Below are 15,521 nucleotides of genomic sequence, written 5' to 3' on the forward strand. Positions count from 1 at the left end.
ATGATTGATGCTTCTCATCTCTCTCCGTTCCTGTCTGTCTGTCCCTATCTATCCCTCTCTCTGACTCTCTCTCTATCTGTAAAAAAAAAAAAAAATTGGTTTCAGTGGTGAAAATTTTTCAACTCACCTGCTTTTGCTCTCTTATGTGTCTGCTGCCGTGTCTGATGGTGCACACACATATGGTCCATATCTGCAGCTTCCTCCCTCTTCAACTGCATGTGTATTGCCTCTTCTCTTCCCCTCCTCCCAATACTGATATTAATCTAGAACATGATTCCTAATATGAAACCATCCTAAAATCCTGGTTGAGAAAATATGTGTTTGCACCTTCTTCTCTAGGTTAAACTGGTATTCGGCTTCCCAGAGTAAACTAACCTGGGAACAGTTGAGATCTGCCTCTTTTTATACGCCCCCCCCCCCATCTCTGGGCAAAGGAAAGCCTCATGGATTCAGGTACAAAGAGCTGACAAGCTTTATATGGCTCCACTGCCTGAAACGTGCAGGCTGGAAATGGAAGCTGGCAGCAGCAAAAGTGGAGCTGGCTCACCCTTCTCTCTCCAGTAGGCGGGTCCTGAAGATCTCTGATGGCATCCAGCACCTGGGGGCCCTGCGCTGGGAGCTAGCCGTGTGCCTCCTGCTTGCCTGGGTCATCTGCTACTTCTGCATCTGGAAGGGGGTCAAGTCCACAGGCAAGGTTTGTGTTGGAGAGCTTCTGGCTCTCTATCCCAGGATGCTCTGCCCTCACTGGGGGTTCAATTACCCAGGAGTTCCCTAAGTTGTGGTCCAGTTAAGGATGGGAGGGAATGACCTAACGAAGATTTTTGTGTCTTGCCCTTCTTTGATTCTGTGCCTCTCTTGAGTTCAATCCCAAATCCTTCTGGTCTTTGGAGAAATTAAATGGAACTAAGAGGGAGAGAGAAGATGAGCACTTCCGGAGGAATCTGACCTTGGGATATACCACATATGTGGGCACACTGCAGACTGAACACAGTTCCTGTCTCCCTAGTTCATTCAACATTTCTTTGGGGGAAAAAATATTCTGTTAAGACCATTAATCTCAAAATGATTCTCAATCAACCTGAGAAGTCGGGTGGACTTGGCCCTCGAGTGTATGAGATGTTAGAAGGGCATTCTGAGTTCTGGACTCTTTCCTCAGAGGCCTCTAACCAGGCTTCCTTCTTAATCTGGCTGCCTGGCTGCACTAAGCTTGTAAGCTCCGTGAGGACATGTGTTACAGATCTTTTCATACCTAACCGCCTTTGCCATAATTCCAAACATATTTGTTAGAAGAATGCTAACATTCATTCAGTCACTCAACAAATATTTATTGGGTATGTGTCAGGGGAGGGTGCTATAGGCTGGAGGGGGAAGCGAGAGGAGAGGTTGTGGGCTCCCAGCACAGGGGAGGTGGAACTGAACAGTTGCTGAGGTGAGAAGCTAGGAGCAGATGGGAAACTCCTTAGACCTCTTCTGTAGGTGGGGGGCTCCTGCCTCTGGCCTTGCTGCTGGGTCTCCAGCCCCCTCCCTTTTAACTCACTAGTTTCTTACCTCTTATCTGTCCCTTGGCCAGGTGGTATACTTCACAGCCACGTTCCCTTACCTCATGCTGGTGGTCCTGTTAATTTGAGGAGTGACGCTGCCTGGGGCAGCCCAAGGGATTCAGTTCTACCTGTACCCAAACCTCACACGTCTGTGGGATCCCCAGGTAAGAAGTCAGAGACTGAGGCTCTTGCATGGCTTTGCAGGTGCTTGAGGTTCAGACTTTCCCTGTGCTCTGTTGAGCTATCCCTGCTCCTGGCCCAGCTTTAAAGTATCCATGGTGGGTAGGGAGGGTTGCAGATGTTTGTTAGTAGCTGTTTGTGGTCCCCTTCTTAGCTTACAGTTGTCAGAAAAGCCCTGAGGTCCTAGTATCATTCCTCAGAAGCAGCAAATATGTCACTAACAGCCTTTACTCAGGGGCTAGACCCATTTTCCCACATCTCTACCCATTCCCTTTTTGCATTTTTTTCCCTTGGCAATCTTATTTCATTCCTTTCTCTTTATTTCTTTTCTTTTTTTTTTTTTCCTATTTTTCTGAAGTTGGAAATGGGGAGGCAGTCAGACAGACTACCGCATGCACCCGACCGAAACCCACCCAGCATGCCCACCAGGGGGCAATGCTCTGCCCATCTGGGCCATTGCTCTGCCGCAATCAGAGCCAGTCTAGTGCCTGAGGCAGAGGCCACAGAGCCATCCCCAGCGCCCGGGCCAACTTTGCTCCAATGGAGCCTTGGCTGCGGGAGGGGAAGAGAGAGACAGAGAGGAAGGAGAGAGAGGGGTGGAGAAGCAGACGGGCACTTCTCCTGTGTGCCCTGGCTGGGAATTGAACCTGGGACTCCCGCACTCCAGGCTGACGCTCTACCACTGAGCCAACCGGCCAGGACCCTGACCAGTTTCTTATCATCTCCTGTTTGGCAGCCATTTTGAAAGCTGGCAAAGCCAGGAGGTGTCAAGGGCCGGGGAGCATGGGTCAGCTTCCCTGCAGACTCTCTAAGACGTGTTACCAGCTCCGTGCCCTGCCACGGCCTCCCTGGGGAGCACGTGGACAAGTTAGAGCTTCTCCCTTGGTGCTGGAGAAGGCTGTCTATGCCAGCAGCCCTGAGGAGACTAGGCTGGGAGGTGCCCAGGACAGAGAAGGTGAACAAGTAGATGGCTGTTTAAACTTTTTAAATAGTAAGGCACCAGCACAGGCACTGACATTACTGAAAGGAGCAAAAGGAAAGGGAGAGGCACACACTTCCACAGGTCCTCCAAGGCCGGGATGCAGTTCACACAGAGGCGACGACTGCCCCTTGTCAGAATTTGGGATGACTCAGCAGTTCAGTTATTCTCAGCCTCCCAGCCACCCTGGCGGAGTTATGAGTTCTTCCATCCGGGAGTCTACCAGGGCTGCAGGAACTCCCACAGTCAGAAACATCCCCAGAGGATCAAAGAGCCTTGCATCCTGGGTATTCTTCAGTGATCTTCTGGTGGGACAGAAGCTTATCCTTCTCCTTATCCCATTTCTTAGATGGCGCAGCAGTACAGATTGCTGCTGTGCCATCTACACACGGGGCACAGGGTTGCAGTCAGGCTTTGGAGTCAAACTGCAGAGCCATAAACATTGGAGTTAAAAGGGCTTCAGAGGTTATCAAAGCAAACTCTACATTGCACAGATGAGCAAACCAGGCCCAAGGTCACACAGCAAGTGGCAGGCCAAACAAAGTGCATTTTTATTTTGTGAATCATAAGCCCTTTGGTTTATCTGGAACCAAAGGTTTGTGATGGAGAGTAGGTAGCAAGCAGGAGGCTGTGGGGCAGCAGAGTTGAGGGAAGGCTTTGAAAGACAAGTGTAGAGCTTGGCTTGGTTCCCCTGTGCAAAAGGGAGCCATTGTGGTTCAGAGCAGTAGAGGTGTAAACCAGAGGTATGGCTAAGCTACAAAGCCCACCTTTACTTAGAGGGCAGGCGGGGAAGGAACAGTCATGTTCAGGCCAGGAAACAGGCAGGTAGGCTGAGAGAGAAAAAGGAGAGAGGGTCCAATATTTCTGGAACAGATTTGTGGCTTCTGTGATCAGTACTTTGTTTGTCCTGATCAACAATTTATAGCTCACAATTAGTGAGGGTTTATAGTGTACTTTGGCATTAAGAGCCCGACAGATTACATGCATTATTTCAGCTCACCCTCACAGCAGATCAACCAGGTATCCTTATTTTATAGATAAGGAAATTAAGGCCTGAGAACGTAAAGAACTTTCCATTCTTACATCTGCACCTAGAATACAGGTCTGAATAATGACAAATTCCACATACTTTATAATCTCTTGAAAGCAAAATCCCCATCTGTATGTGTGTGTGTGTGTGTGTGTGTGTATCTCTCTCTCTCTCTCTCTCTCTCTCTCTCTCTATATATATATATATATATATATATATATATATATATGTGTGTGTATATATATCTCCCAGCAAATATACAGAAGGTAGACCAAATAGCTTTGAGTGTTAATATGGACATAATTCTGTGTCCAGGTTACTACAGGGAATAAGAACTCTTTTAAATCTGCTCTCCGGGATACTGTCTTCCAACCCCAAACAGCTAGCTATAGGCTTTGTAGGGAGCATATGTCTTCTAAGTGCTCTGAGGCCATGGGGAGGACAATGTTTCAAGAGCCAGGCTTGGTCCTGAGCTTTCGAGCTGCCTGCCTTGTTAGCTGCCTGGTCCTGGGCCCATGCAGAAGTGAGGCCTCTGTTGTCTGTGAGCAGAGCAAGCCCTGCAGGGTGAGGTGCCCTGCCAGCGCACTCACTGAATGTACTTGGCATTCCCCAGAAGTGTGATAATTCTAACTGGCATTTGCCTGGCATTTGAGAACGATGCAAAATTCCCGCTAGCCAACACAAAGGCCAAACACATCTCTCTAGCAAGCACTCAGTGTCGGAGTGGGGAGCCAGGCAGAGACAATACTGGGTTATCTGGTTTCCTTTGGCCAGGCTTTCTGTGTGCCAGGTGGCTGCTTGTGTTGGTGCTCCTCAGGGCTTGTCTCTCTCACTTGGGGAACGGCCACTGGAGACTCAGGACTTACCGGTGCAGTGCATGCTTTATCCAGGCACCTGTTTCTTTCCTTCTGTCTGTCCTACTGCACTTTGGTAGATTGGTAAAGGCAGGGGCTGGGGGAGTAGGGTGGCCAAAGGGCTTTTGCTGAACCTTTCAAATCTCCATGCTAAACTATTCTAATGAAGGATTTATTTAGGGAGGAGGTTGGAACCATTGATTAGAATGAGTCCTTTTATTCTGATATCATATACTGAAATCTGTGATACCTCATTATCACAGAAAGGTGGGCTGCTTTCTGAATAACCCAATGACAAACAGCAGCCCCAGCTGACACACATATCTCCTGCTTGTTATTTGCCAAGCACTGTACTACAAAACTGCCACAGTGTGATCCTCCCATTAATCCTGCTGGGAGGTAGATGTTAGTCCCATTTAACAGATGAAGAAGCGGAAGCTTAGAAAACTGAAGGAATTTGCCTTAAACTAGAAAACTAGCATATGGGGAAGGTTGGGTTTCATCCCAAGTAGTCTTTTGGGTTCTGTTGTCCTGATGACCATGATGATACTCACTTTCCAAGGAATATGAATTATTTGAGAGCTTTTAAGGGCTGTTGTCTATTATTCTAGAAGGTAGGATAAAGAACTATTTATTTATTTATGTGTTTGGCATTTTACATACATTATTTTGTTTATTATTATACCCATTTTCTTAATGAGAACAGTAAGGTTCAGAGAGGTTAAGTGACTTGCCTAAGATCATATAGCTCATAATTAATAGAGTTAGTAATTGAACCCAGTTCATTTTGACTCCAAAGCCCAGGCTTTTTCCATTACACATGATTGCCTTCCTAAAAATAGTAAAGGGGGTGGGATTCAAAGTTGAACACATCTTTCCTGGACCTTCTGGAGCTCTCTCTCTCTTCCTCTGTGCCCCCAGAGAATTTTTTTTGCCCACACTCCAAGTGTTTTTCACACTTGTTTTATTCTGGGTTAGTCTTCTGCCCCAGCTAAAGACACACTGGAGCTTGTTCCACAAGCGGGGCTCCGGCACAGGCAGGGAGTGGGTTGCCTGTGGTGGACCAGAACAGCTACTCTGCTGACTCTTCCAGCCTCCTCTGACCCCATTCCTTCCCCCATCCCAGTGGGCTTGCCAGGCAGCGGCTGTGGAGAGCTGGGGCTTGCCAAGCTCCCAGTGAGGGGGCTTTAGTCCCAGGCACCCTGTCTGACTTTCGCACTCTGAACCCTCAGCCCTCCTGCTGCATTTTTCTCTGTTCTCGTTAACCTCTCCTCCCAATTCAATCTTAGTCTGTCCCCCTCAGGGTGAGGTAAACTGCCAAGTCACAATTTTTCTTCCTAAGTCCAAGTTTGCAAAACTTTCTAACCACAGGATTTGCTCCCCCCTGCCAGCATGTGGGCAGCCACAGACGTCTCTGTGGGCACTCAACATCTCCCTGGTAACACGCAGGTCCGTCTGTACTCGGTGTGCTGCCAGGCACACAGAGTGCACATCCTAGATCTGCACGGCCAGTTTGGATCGATTACCTGCTCTCAGGACAAAGTGAGCCCCCAGGCAGATACATGTGGCTGCCCAGCCCTTCATCTCTGACCTGGGGTAAATCTGTGCCTACAAGCTCAGAGCTGCTTGTAACCCCCTGAGTGAGCAGAAAGTAGAAAGAAAAGAGTGCCCTTCAGACAGACAAGAGGTCAGTGAGTTTGCCTGAGATGCCCATCCTTAGAGTGTCTGGGCCAGAGTTTTAGAAGAAAAAAAAAAGGATTCAAAACATCTCTTTAACTTTTGTGACATCACACTGAATTCTGCCAACACCCCCGCTCTTGTCTGCAGCTTCTTTATTTTCATTCCTGCCTTGTCCTCCTTTGGCTTCAGAAATAAATCCTGATGACTCCTCCCCTTCCCATTATAACTTCCCTCAGGTTTAAAGATGTCCCCAGGTGTTTCTATGCCTCGCCTTGTGCTATTTCTTGCTAGTTGGCTTCTGGGTGTGCCTCTGAGCCCTTTCCCTTGGTGACAGCTTCTGCCTCACAGAATTCCCTGGGCGTGAGGGTCACAGTGGGCAGAAGGGACTGGAGGCTAGAGACAGTCTCTCCTTTCCTTCAGCACTTTCCCCTGCTCTTTTTCCATTCCTGCCGACACAGAAATATCACAAGAGGAGTGAGTGCCCAGTGGCTCTCTGTCGCCCACATCTGACTGTTCAGAAAGCTTTAAACATGATACAGACTTCTGGGTTCTCTTTGAGCCTGAGAGTCAGTGTCTGAGCTGGGGGTGTTGGTCAAGGAGTCAGGGTGATTCTGGTGCTCTCCGCCTGCCAGCAGGTGTCTGAGACCCACTGTGATGCTGAATGAAATTGCACTTTGGTAGGGTGGGTGTGATAAGAGAGAAGTAAGGGAGACTGAGGGTGATGATGACAGGAGGGAGGCAGGAAGAGATGGGGAAGCTTAGGAGCTTTGGACAGAAGGAAGCTGAGCCTTTGGTGTGTGTGTGGGGGGGAGGGGACATTGGGAGCATAATAGCGGTGAAAGGGAAGTGGGCACCTGTGTGGGGTCTATTGGAGCAAAGCCAAGCAACAGACAAGAAACGGGACACAGAAATATTGGGACAGCTGTGGGCAAGTAGAGCTCACATCTGAAGGCAGGAGGTGCCTGGGGCAGGTCTGTCTCTCCAAGACCCCACACCCTGCCGAGCTACATGGTTGCCTTGTCCTGTTTACCTAGATGTTCTTTCTCTTTGGGATGTTATTTTAGCTGTTAAACCTAAATCATAACATGTGCAGGCTGGGGCAGCAGCTGAGATAATAACAGTAACAACCATACCCTATGTTTAGGGGAGAGCTCCCCCCTCCCCAAGGAATACAAAGCCCTTTGCAGACACATTTCTGCTCATCCTCTTGACTCTTTGTGAGCTAGGGTTACTCTTCCTCTTTTTCAGACAGAGGGATTTGAGATACAAGGGGCAAAGGTTCATGCTGATGAGAGCAATAATATTAAGGACCCATAACCTCAGAGATCCTGTCCCTGGATTTCTTCCAAACTGGTCACTTTACCAGGAGAGCCCAAGACAGGAGCAAGTGGAGGCAGAAACAGGGCTTTGTTTCCCTGATGAAAACCTGGTGCCAGGTCTGGCTTCGAGCCCCCTCCCGCCATCACCCTCCTCCACCATGGGTCCTTCAGTCTTCCTCGAATGCCTGATGCCTATGTCATCCTGGCAGTGCTCGAGAGACCCCATTTAGGGGCCCGCCCATGGAGCCTCTTGGGATAGCAGGATTGCAGGGGGCCTGCACAGGCTGAGGGCGGGGTTCTTGCCATCACTAGCCAGTGCCTGGCTCAGCCATGGGCCTGTGTGCTCCATGGAGTTCAGATGTCCTTGCTTCCCTGTGGTGCAGCTTCTTGCCTTTCTCTGTGTAGGTGTGGATGGACGCGGGCACCCAGATCTTCTTCTCCTTTGCCATCTGTGTAGGGTGCCTGACAGCCCTGAGCAGCTACAACAAGTACCACAACAACTGCTACAGGTGACTGGGGGCCACAAACCCGCATCGCTTTACTGCACCTCCAGCTGTGCTATATCTGGTATGATTTGGAGGTTGCAGCAGCTAATGGATTTGCTCACCCCCACCCTTCACCCCACTTCCCAATACTCTGGGGCTTCCAGTTGCTGAAAGGGGCCAATTGCAGGTCATGGGTTGGCTGGGAAAGCCCAGCGGTGCCCAGCCTGAACAGGGCTCATGTAGAGGCTTTGGGCTCAGGAGTGTCAGCATGCCTGGGAGGTGAGTAGTCATGTCATGCAGTGGGGCCTCCATCTTGCCTGCTTTGTGCGTTTGCCCCAGCAAACATGAACTCCTTACCCATTTTGTCCAGCTTGTGCCCCCTCCCCATGGTTCCCTTGGCCTACTTGGTTCATATAAGAGAATTTAAGCCAATTTTAATATTAGCCCAAAATGTTGTATCAGAGATTTCAGAATCAAATTTAGATAACTAAGAATTGTGGTTGGCTGGGATTACCGAGGCCTATGTCCTTGACATTAGCATGCCACACTGAATTGTGTCACAGTGATGGTGTCCCAAAGGCGTGGTGTCAACATGGCAGGGGACAGAGTGGTGGGACAGTTAGTAATCTCTAGATTAATATTTTACTCCTTCAGAGCCTCATTCTTTTATTTATTTATTTATTTAAAATTTTTTTTTTTTTCTGAAGTGAGAAGCAGGGAGGCAGAGAGACAGACTCCTGCATGTGCCCAATGGCGATCCACCCAGCATGCCCACTAGGGGGTAATACTCTGCCCATCTGGGGTGTTGCTCCGATGCAACCAGAGCCATTCTAGCGCCTGAGGCAGAGGCCACAGAGCCATCCTCAGCGCCCGGGTCAACTTTGCTCCAATGGAGCCTTGGCTGTGGGAGAGGAAGAGAGAGATTGAGAGGAAGGAGAGGGGGAGGGGTGGAGAAGCAGATGGGCGCTTCTCCTGTGTGCCCTGGCCGGGAATCGAACCCGGGACTTCCACATACCAGGCCAATACTCTACCACTGAGACAACTGGCCAGGGCCCAGAGCCTCATTCTTTTAGGACGACCTTGATTTATTCCAAGTCTGAGTTAGTAGAGTGGGTGTAGCAGAACCGTCCTTCAAATGCTCATTTTAATTCTGCCAGGCAGCCCCTTCTGGCCTGTCTCCTGAAAGGGACAGGCTCCTCTGGGGTTCCCCTTGGCTCTGGACTGCTGGCCTGAGACACTGAAGCCCTTTTCTAACCTGCTTGTTCCTATCTGCCCGCCTCGCCCACAGGGACTGCATGGCCCTCTGCTTCCTTAACAGTGGCACCAGCTTTGTGGCCGGGTTTGCCATCTTCTCCATCTTGGGCTTCATGTCCCAAGTGCAGGGGGTGCCCATCTCCGAGGTGGCAGAGTCATGTGAGTGTTGGGGAGGCTCATGGCCATCGATTCTGTGAGCTTTGAAGCTTCACCAGCCGGATTCCAGAGGCATTTCTACTGTCCCCCTTCCCTGTACATGAGCTCTGGTCACCCTTCAGTGGATGCATCCTGGAAAGAGCTGGTGGAGGACTTAAAACAGTAATTCTGGCTTCAAAGGGTTGAATGGGTACACAGTGAACATTTTTCCTCCCGCCCCCCAATGTTATTAGGCCACCTATGTTACCAGGTTCACATTTATCCCTCCAGAAATAGTTTGGGCATAAATGAGAAAAAAACAACAACACATATCCATAGTACATACACATTCATTCATACATATGGCTATTTCTGTTCCTTATCCACTTTTTAACAACCAGTTGATAACATCTATATATACTGTTCTGCACCTTGACTTATTTTGTTCACTTTAAACTGTACCTCAGAGATAAGTTTATATTGGCTCATAGAGTTTCCTCCCTTTTTAAATGAATGCTTTTCTACCATATTGTCTTGTTTCTTCTTTTAAATAAACTCAAGGACTGGTCCCCTATTGGGTAAACTGTGAACATTGATCTTGCTCTTCCCCTGTTCCTGTGGACCACCCACTTGAACTGGTAACAAGACAGTTCTTATCACAGCATTCGCAAGCACACCCTTGTTACACAGAGAGCCCAGTGCTGGACAGTTAACATCGTTGACTCTTATAAAAAATGATTCAATTTTACTTTTATCAAGCACTTACTATATGCCAGGCACTGTGCAGAGCATCTGCCTGTACCATGTGATGGCAGCTTGTGAGGCAAGTGCTAAGATTGTTCCCATCTCATCAGTGTAGGGACTGTGACTTCCAGAGGTAAAGGACTATCGAAGGTCACAGGGTCCCACCCATTTTTTCCAAAGGAAGGTTCCTATGGATGAACCTAAGCCCTAGTGCATGAATCTGTTCCTGCTATTTAAACCAGATAAGAGGAACATTAATATATTTGAGAGATTGTACATCAGTGGTATTCTGAAATTAATGCCAGTTCACTGATTATAGGGTGACAGAAAAAGCCTCAGGGCAGAGGTGGCCGACTGGTCGCCCCAAGTGCAGTCTAATTTTGGAGATGGGTTTTTTTTTTTTGTTGTTGTTGTTTTTTGTTGTTGTTTTTAATCCATCTCCTCTCTAGAAGCAGCACAACGATTGCCTTAACCTGATTGGGGGCAATGGCTGCCGATCTCATCAGGCCCTCCCACTCTCTCAGTTTACCCTCCATCTTCTTCATAAAGGACATAGTCTGCCTGGACCCTGAATTCTTTTTAAGTTTGAAACTTCTTGTTTGCACAATAGATCTGGAGAGTGAGATTGGAAGATTTGGGGTAGAACTTACAGAAATGTGTGTGATATGCCCCTTTCCGTTTTTCAGAGTCCTTGATACATATAGCCTGTAGGTTCTGTTTCTGCCCATGAGACTACAATGGGTGGTGCCTTGGATTTTGGGAGCAGGTAGAGGTTTGGGTGGCTTCTCCTGGGTGAGGCTGGTAGTGGTGACGGCCACTCTGGCTGCAGTTATCCCATGGCACCACTCCGGGGTTGTGTGTGGCCTGAGGTCACCCAGGCACTGGGTGTGTCCTCTGCTCTGTGTGTAGGCCCTGGCCTGGCTTTCATTGCCTACCCCCGAGCGGTGGTGATGCTGCCCTTCTCTCCTCTCTGGGCCTGCTGCTTCCTCTTCATGATCATCCTCCTGGGACTGGATAGCCAGGTATCAAGAGGTGGCCGCTGGGGGAGGAAGAGCAGTGGGCATGAAGTTGAGCTTGATGCCTTGATGGACCTTAAAACAGTCGTAGACCTGGCGAATGTCAGACATGGACCCCTTCCAGGGACCAAGAGGAGCTTTGGAGGGTGGGCCAGATCTAACCATGCAAGGAGGGCTCTGGGGACCTGAGATAGGGAACCTGGCAGGGCTGAGCCCAGGAGCAACAAGCCAAAGCTAGCTGATGGAGCTTATTTTGGGAGCTCTCTTTCCCTCCAATTCTTTTTCCCTCTCACTCAGTTTGTGTGTGTAGAGAGCCTGGTGACCGCACTGGTGGACATGTACCCCCGTGTGTTCCACAAGAAGAACCGGAGGGAGGTTCTCATCCTTGGAGTATCTGTCATCTCCTTCCTTGTTGGGCTGGTCATGGTCACGGAGGTAAGGATCCAGGAGGCTTGAAAGTGGGGACTGAGTGAGGAGGCGGAGCAAAGGTGGACAGGCCACCTGTCAGGCGGAGCAGGCTGCTGGGCTTTCAGGACACTGAACGCTTTCCTTTCCACCCATAGGAAGCAGGAAGAGAGCAAATCCTTCCTCTGGCCTTTGGGCATTGCCACATACTTTTGGGGCTGGGGGAGGGGTAATTTGGCTCCATGCTGAACTAAGAGGTATAGTAAGGATGGCCTTGGATTAGGAAAAACTGTCTCTCCAGCAAGATCTCATTTGCCAGGCAGCTGCAGTTTTAGGGATAAACTTCAAAGAGAGAAGACTATCACCTGGGGGTGGGGGGATATTCTGTGTGATGTCTCAGAGAAGGAGGAAGGAGATGGAACTTGTCAGCGTGGTGATATCAATGACAGACCCATCCTGATTTTTGCCAAAAAAGTGCACATTATGTCTTGGGCTTCTGGATCCAAGACAACCCGTAACTGTTCTCAAGGACAGCCTGAGAATAGCTATTTCATCTGTCATCCATCCAAAAACAAGAATAAAAAATAATTATTGCCTCATATCTGCCTAGTGCCTTACAGCTTACAAACTACATTCTCCTTAATATCTATCCTCTGTGATCCCTACCAACCATGTTCTGTGCCCTGAGGGTATGAGGCTGGATGGCAAGGGGGCAAATCTGTCTGTTTCCCCTGGATAAAGTTCTGTTTTTCATCCCCTTCTTGGCAGGGAGGTATGTATGTGTTTCAGCTTTTTGACTACTATGCAGCCAGTGGCATGTGCCTCCTGTTTGTGGCCATCTTCGAGTCCCTCTGTGTGGCTTGGGTCTATGGTGAGTAACTCTCCCTAACCCCAGGACTCACCTCCACCCCAGGGCCTTGTCTCACAAAGGAGAGACATCCACTGCTCACACCCACCTTTTCTTAGGTCTTCTCTCCTACCCAACCTCAAATATCTCAAGAATTCTAAATTGCTACCATTGGAAGGGCCCTCCAGAGATTGCCTTGCCTACCCTTCTAGTTATGGCTACACATAGACTCCCCCAGATGGGCCCATATCCTGTCCTGTCCAACCCTTTTCAGCCTTTAGAACAGCCTCAATAACCAGAAAGTTATTACCTTTGCTGCCCAGTGCCATTTTATGCTCTGAATCCCAGGGAAGAGTTTTCTTCCAGCACTGATCAGTAAAGACAACCATGATACCCTCTGTTTATTGGTCCTTGCCCATCCTGGTCTGTGCAGGCCCCGTCCTGATACTTTGGATGCTAAAAAATGTCCTTTCTTCCCCTTCCTTCTTTCTCTTCATGGTAGGAGCTGGGCACTTCTATGACAACATTGAAGATATGATTGGGTACAGGCCTTGGCCTCTTATCAAATATTGTTGGCTCTTCCTCACACCAGCTGTGTGCACAGTAAGATAATCTTTAGGGAAGGAAGCCAGATGAAGGGATAGATAGATGGTGGTGGCAAGAAGCTAGGTAGGCTGTTAGCCTGATAAGAGACTTCTCTGTGGGGACTAGAAGTCATTTTAGATTTCCATTCATCCTCCTGTTGGACTCTAAAAATGACAGCAAGACAGATGCTTCCTTCCCATTTTTCAGAAGGATAAACTGAGGTCCAGAGCTGTCAGACTGATTGACTAATACAACAATGTGAGTCTAATGTTGCCGGCAGAACTGAAACCCAAGTACCCTGGGCTGCTCATAATAATGCTGATCACAGCAATAATATTAATAATAGCAACAGTTACAGAGCATTGACCTTAAGCTGGGCACAAAGTACTTTATACTTTTTAACACACTTAATCCTCACAAAGACCCCACAAAGTAAGAATTGCTGTTACATTTATTTTACAGATAAAGCCAAAGGTGTTTAGCAATTTACCCAAGCTAGAAAGTGGCGTCGGGCTAGGACAGGCCCAGGTGACTTGGCTTCAAAGTCTGAGCCATGAACCGCTCTGCGCTGCTTCCTCTGGCTTAACCCTTTGAGCCAGCAGTTCCCCTGAGCAACCACTGCAGGCAAGATGTAAATGAGGCCTCATGTCTGCCCTTGAGGTATTCAGTCTCCTGATGATGCGGGGAGACCTGACTGAAAGCACCAGCAGGCACACTGTCATGTCGTAATTGGGAGACAACCATGTGTAGAGGTGCCAATGGGCGCGGGGGCCCTGGAGGGACAAGGTAGGTGCCCCTGGAAATACCTATTTGGGGTATGTGGATTTTGAGTAGAATGTGATGGAGTTGTAGGCTGATTGGCCCAGAAGAGCCTGGATGAAAATCTGGACTTGAAGCATCATCCCGGCCAGTTCCTCCAGGGGGTGCTGAGGGCACAGAGCCCCTGCTTCCTAGCCCCTTTCTCTTCTGTTCTCACCCTCAGGCCACCTTTCTCTTCTCCCTGGTCAAGTACACCCCGCTGACCTACAACAAGAAGTACACTTACCCCTGGTGGGGGGATGCCCTGGGCTGGCTCCTGGCTCTGTCCTCCATGGTCTGTATTCCTGCCTGCAGCTTCTACAAACTCAGCACCCTCAAGGGCTCATTCAGAGAGGTAGGGGTTAGCAGGGAGGAAAGCAGTCAGAGGGGAGGAACCCTGGGGGTAATGGTGGATGGCTGCCTGCCAGGCCAGAGGCTGGTGCACACGGGGCAGTGAGCCTGGTGTGGGAGTCAGGGAGGGACACAGTGAGTGTTAAAGCCTCAGAAGGGGACTATAAGGACAGGCTGTTGATTGTAGGGCTGGCACTTGCAGGGCGCCATTGTGTGTGGGGAGTCAGGCAGACAGTGGTGATGGGGGCAGTGGGCAGACCACCCCCCGCAGCCCGCTCCCCCTTGCGGCAGCCACCTCGTCTCTCCTTCCAGAGAATTCAACAGCTCGTGTGCCCAGCTGAGGAACTGGCCCAGCGGAACCAAGCAGGACCCTCTGGCCCTGCTACAACCAGCACATCACTTCTCAGACTCGCAGTACTAGAGTCTCACTGCTAGGGGGTAGGGGAAGGCCCTTGGACAGTGCCTGTGGGCCTGGTGTGAGGACAGGAGCAGCAGGGAAGGCAGAAGCAGTCCTTCTGTGCATCTCTGTCTCCCACTTGGGGTAGATAAGACAAAGGGGGTATTTTAGAAACCATCTTTAAGGGTGGGTGCCTCCCACTCTGAGTTCCCTGCCCCAAGGATTGCTAAACAGGCGTGATCCCCTTTGAGTCCCCTTTGGGATAGGCCAAGGAGGAGGACACTGGGTGAGGGCTGGTGGGTGGGCTGAGAGGTCTCTTCGGCTTCTGGGATCTCTTACCCTTCACTCCATTAAATGCCAGTTCTTCCCACTGACTGCTAGAGGTTCTGCCTGGTTCCTGCCCCTCTGCCTTGCTGCCTGGACCCCTTCATTACTTTAAAGTTGTGGTTTAGAAGAGTGGTCCCCAATCCCGGGGCTGCTGACCGGTACCGGTCCATGGGCCATTTGATACCAGTCCGCAGAGAAAGAATAAGTAACTTACATTATTTCTGTTTTATTTATATTTAAGTCTGAACGATGTTTTATTTTAAAAAATGACCAGATTCCCTCTGTTACATCCGTCTAAGACTCACTCTTTTTTTTTTTTTTTATAATTTTATTTTTTTTAATGGGGTGACATCAATAAATCAGGATACATATATTCAAAGATAACAAGTCCAGGTTATCTTGTCGTTCAATTATGTTGCATACCCACCACCCAAAGTCAGATTGTCCTCCGTCACCCTCTATCTTGTTCTCTCTGTGCCCCTCCCCCTCCCCCTTTCCCTCCCCCATTCCCCCCTCCCCCCCGTAACCACCACACTCTTATCAATGTCTCTTAGTTTCACTATTATGTCCCACCTACGTATGGAATAATACAGT

General features: G+C 49.2%; 1 protein-coding gene across 1 annotated transcript in view; it reads left to right on the forward strand.

Annotated features, from left to right (window-relative positions):
* Positions 1-14,962, forward strand: part of SLC6A13 (solute carrier family 6 member 13) — a 55,952-nt gene extending 40,990 nt beyond the window's left edge. Inside the window, 10 exon segments of the mRNA XM_066258645.1 lie at positions 562-694; positions 1,571-1,705; positions 7,989-8,092; positions 9,357-9,481; positions 11,111-11,223; positions 11,515-11,652; positions 12,391-12,493; positions 12,972-13,072; positions 14,037-14,207; positions 14,516-14,962. Of these exon segments, the coding sequence (XP_066114742.1) occupies positions 562-694; positions 1,571-1,705; positions 7,989-8,092; positions 9,357-9,481; positions 11,111-11,223; positions 11,515-11,652; positions 12,391-12,493; positions 12,972-13,072; positions 14,037-14,207; positions 14,516-14,638 (1,246 nt within the window). The 3' untranslated portion in view covers positions 14,639-14,962.
* The last annotated feature ends 559 nt before the right edge of the window (positions 14,963-15,521 follow it).

Source organism: Saccopteryx bilineata, chromosome 2 (assembly GCF_036850765.1).
Source record: "Saccopteryx bilineata isolate mSacBil1 chromosome 2, mSacBil1_pri_phased_curated, whole genome shotgun sequence".
In the NCBI taxonomy this organism is placed as follows: domain Eukaryota; kingdom Metazoa; phylum Chordata; class Mammalia; order Chiroptera; family Emballonuridae; genus Saccopteryx; species Saccopteryx bilineata.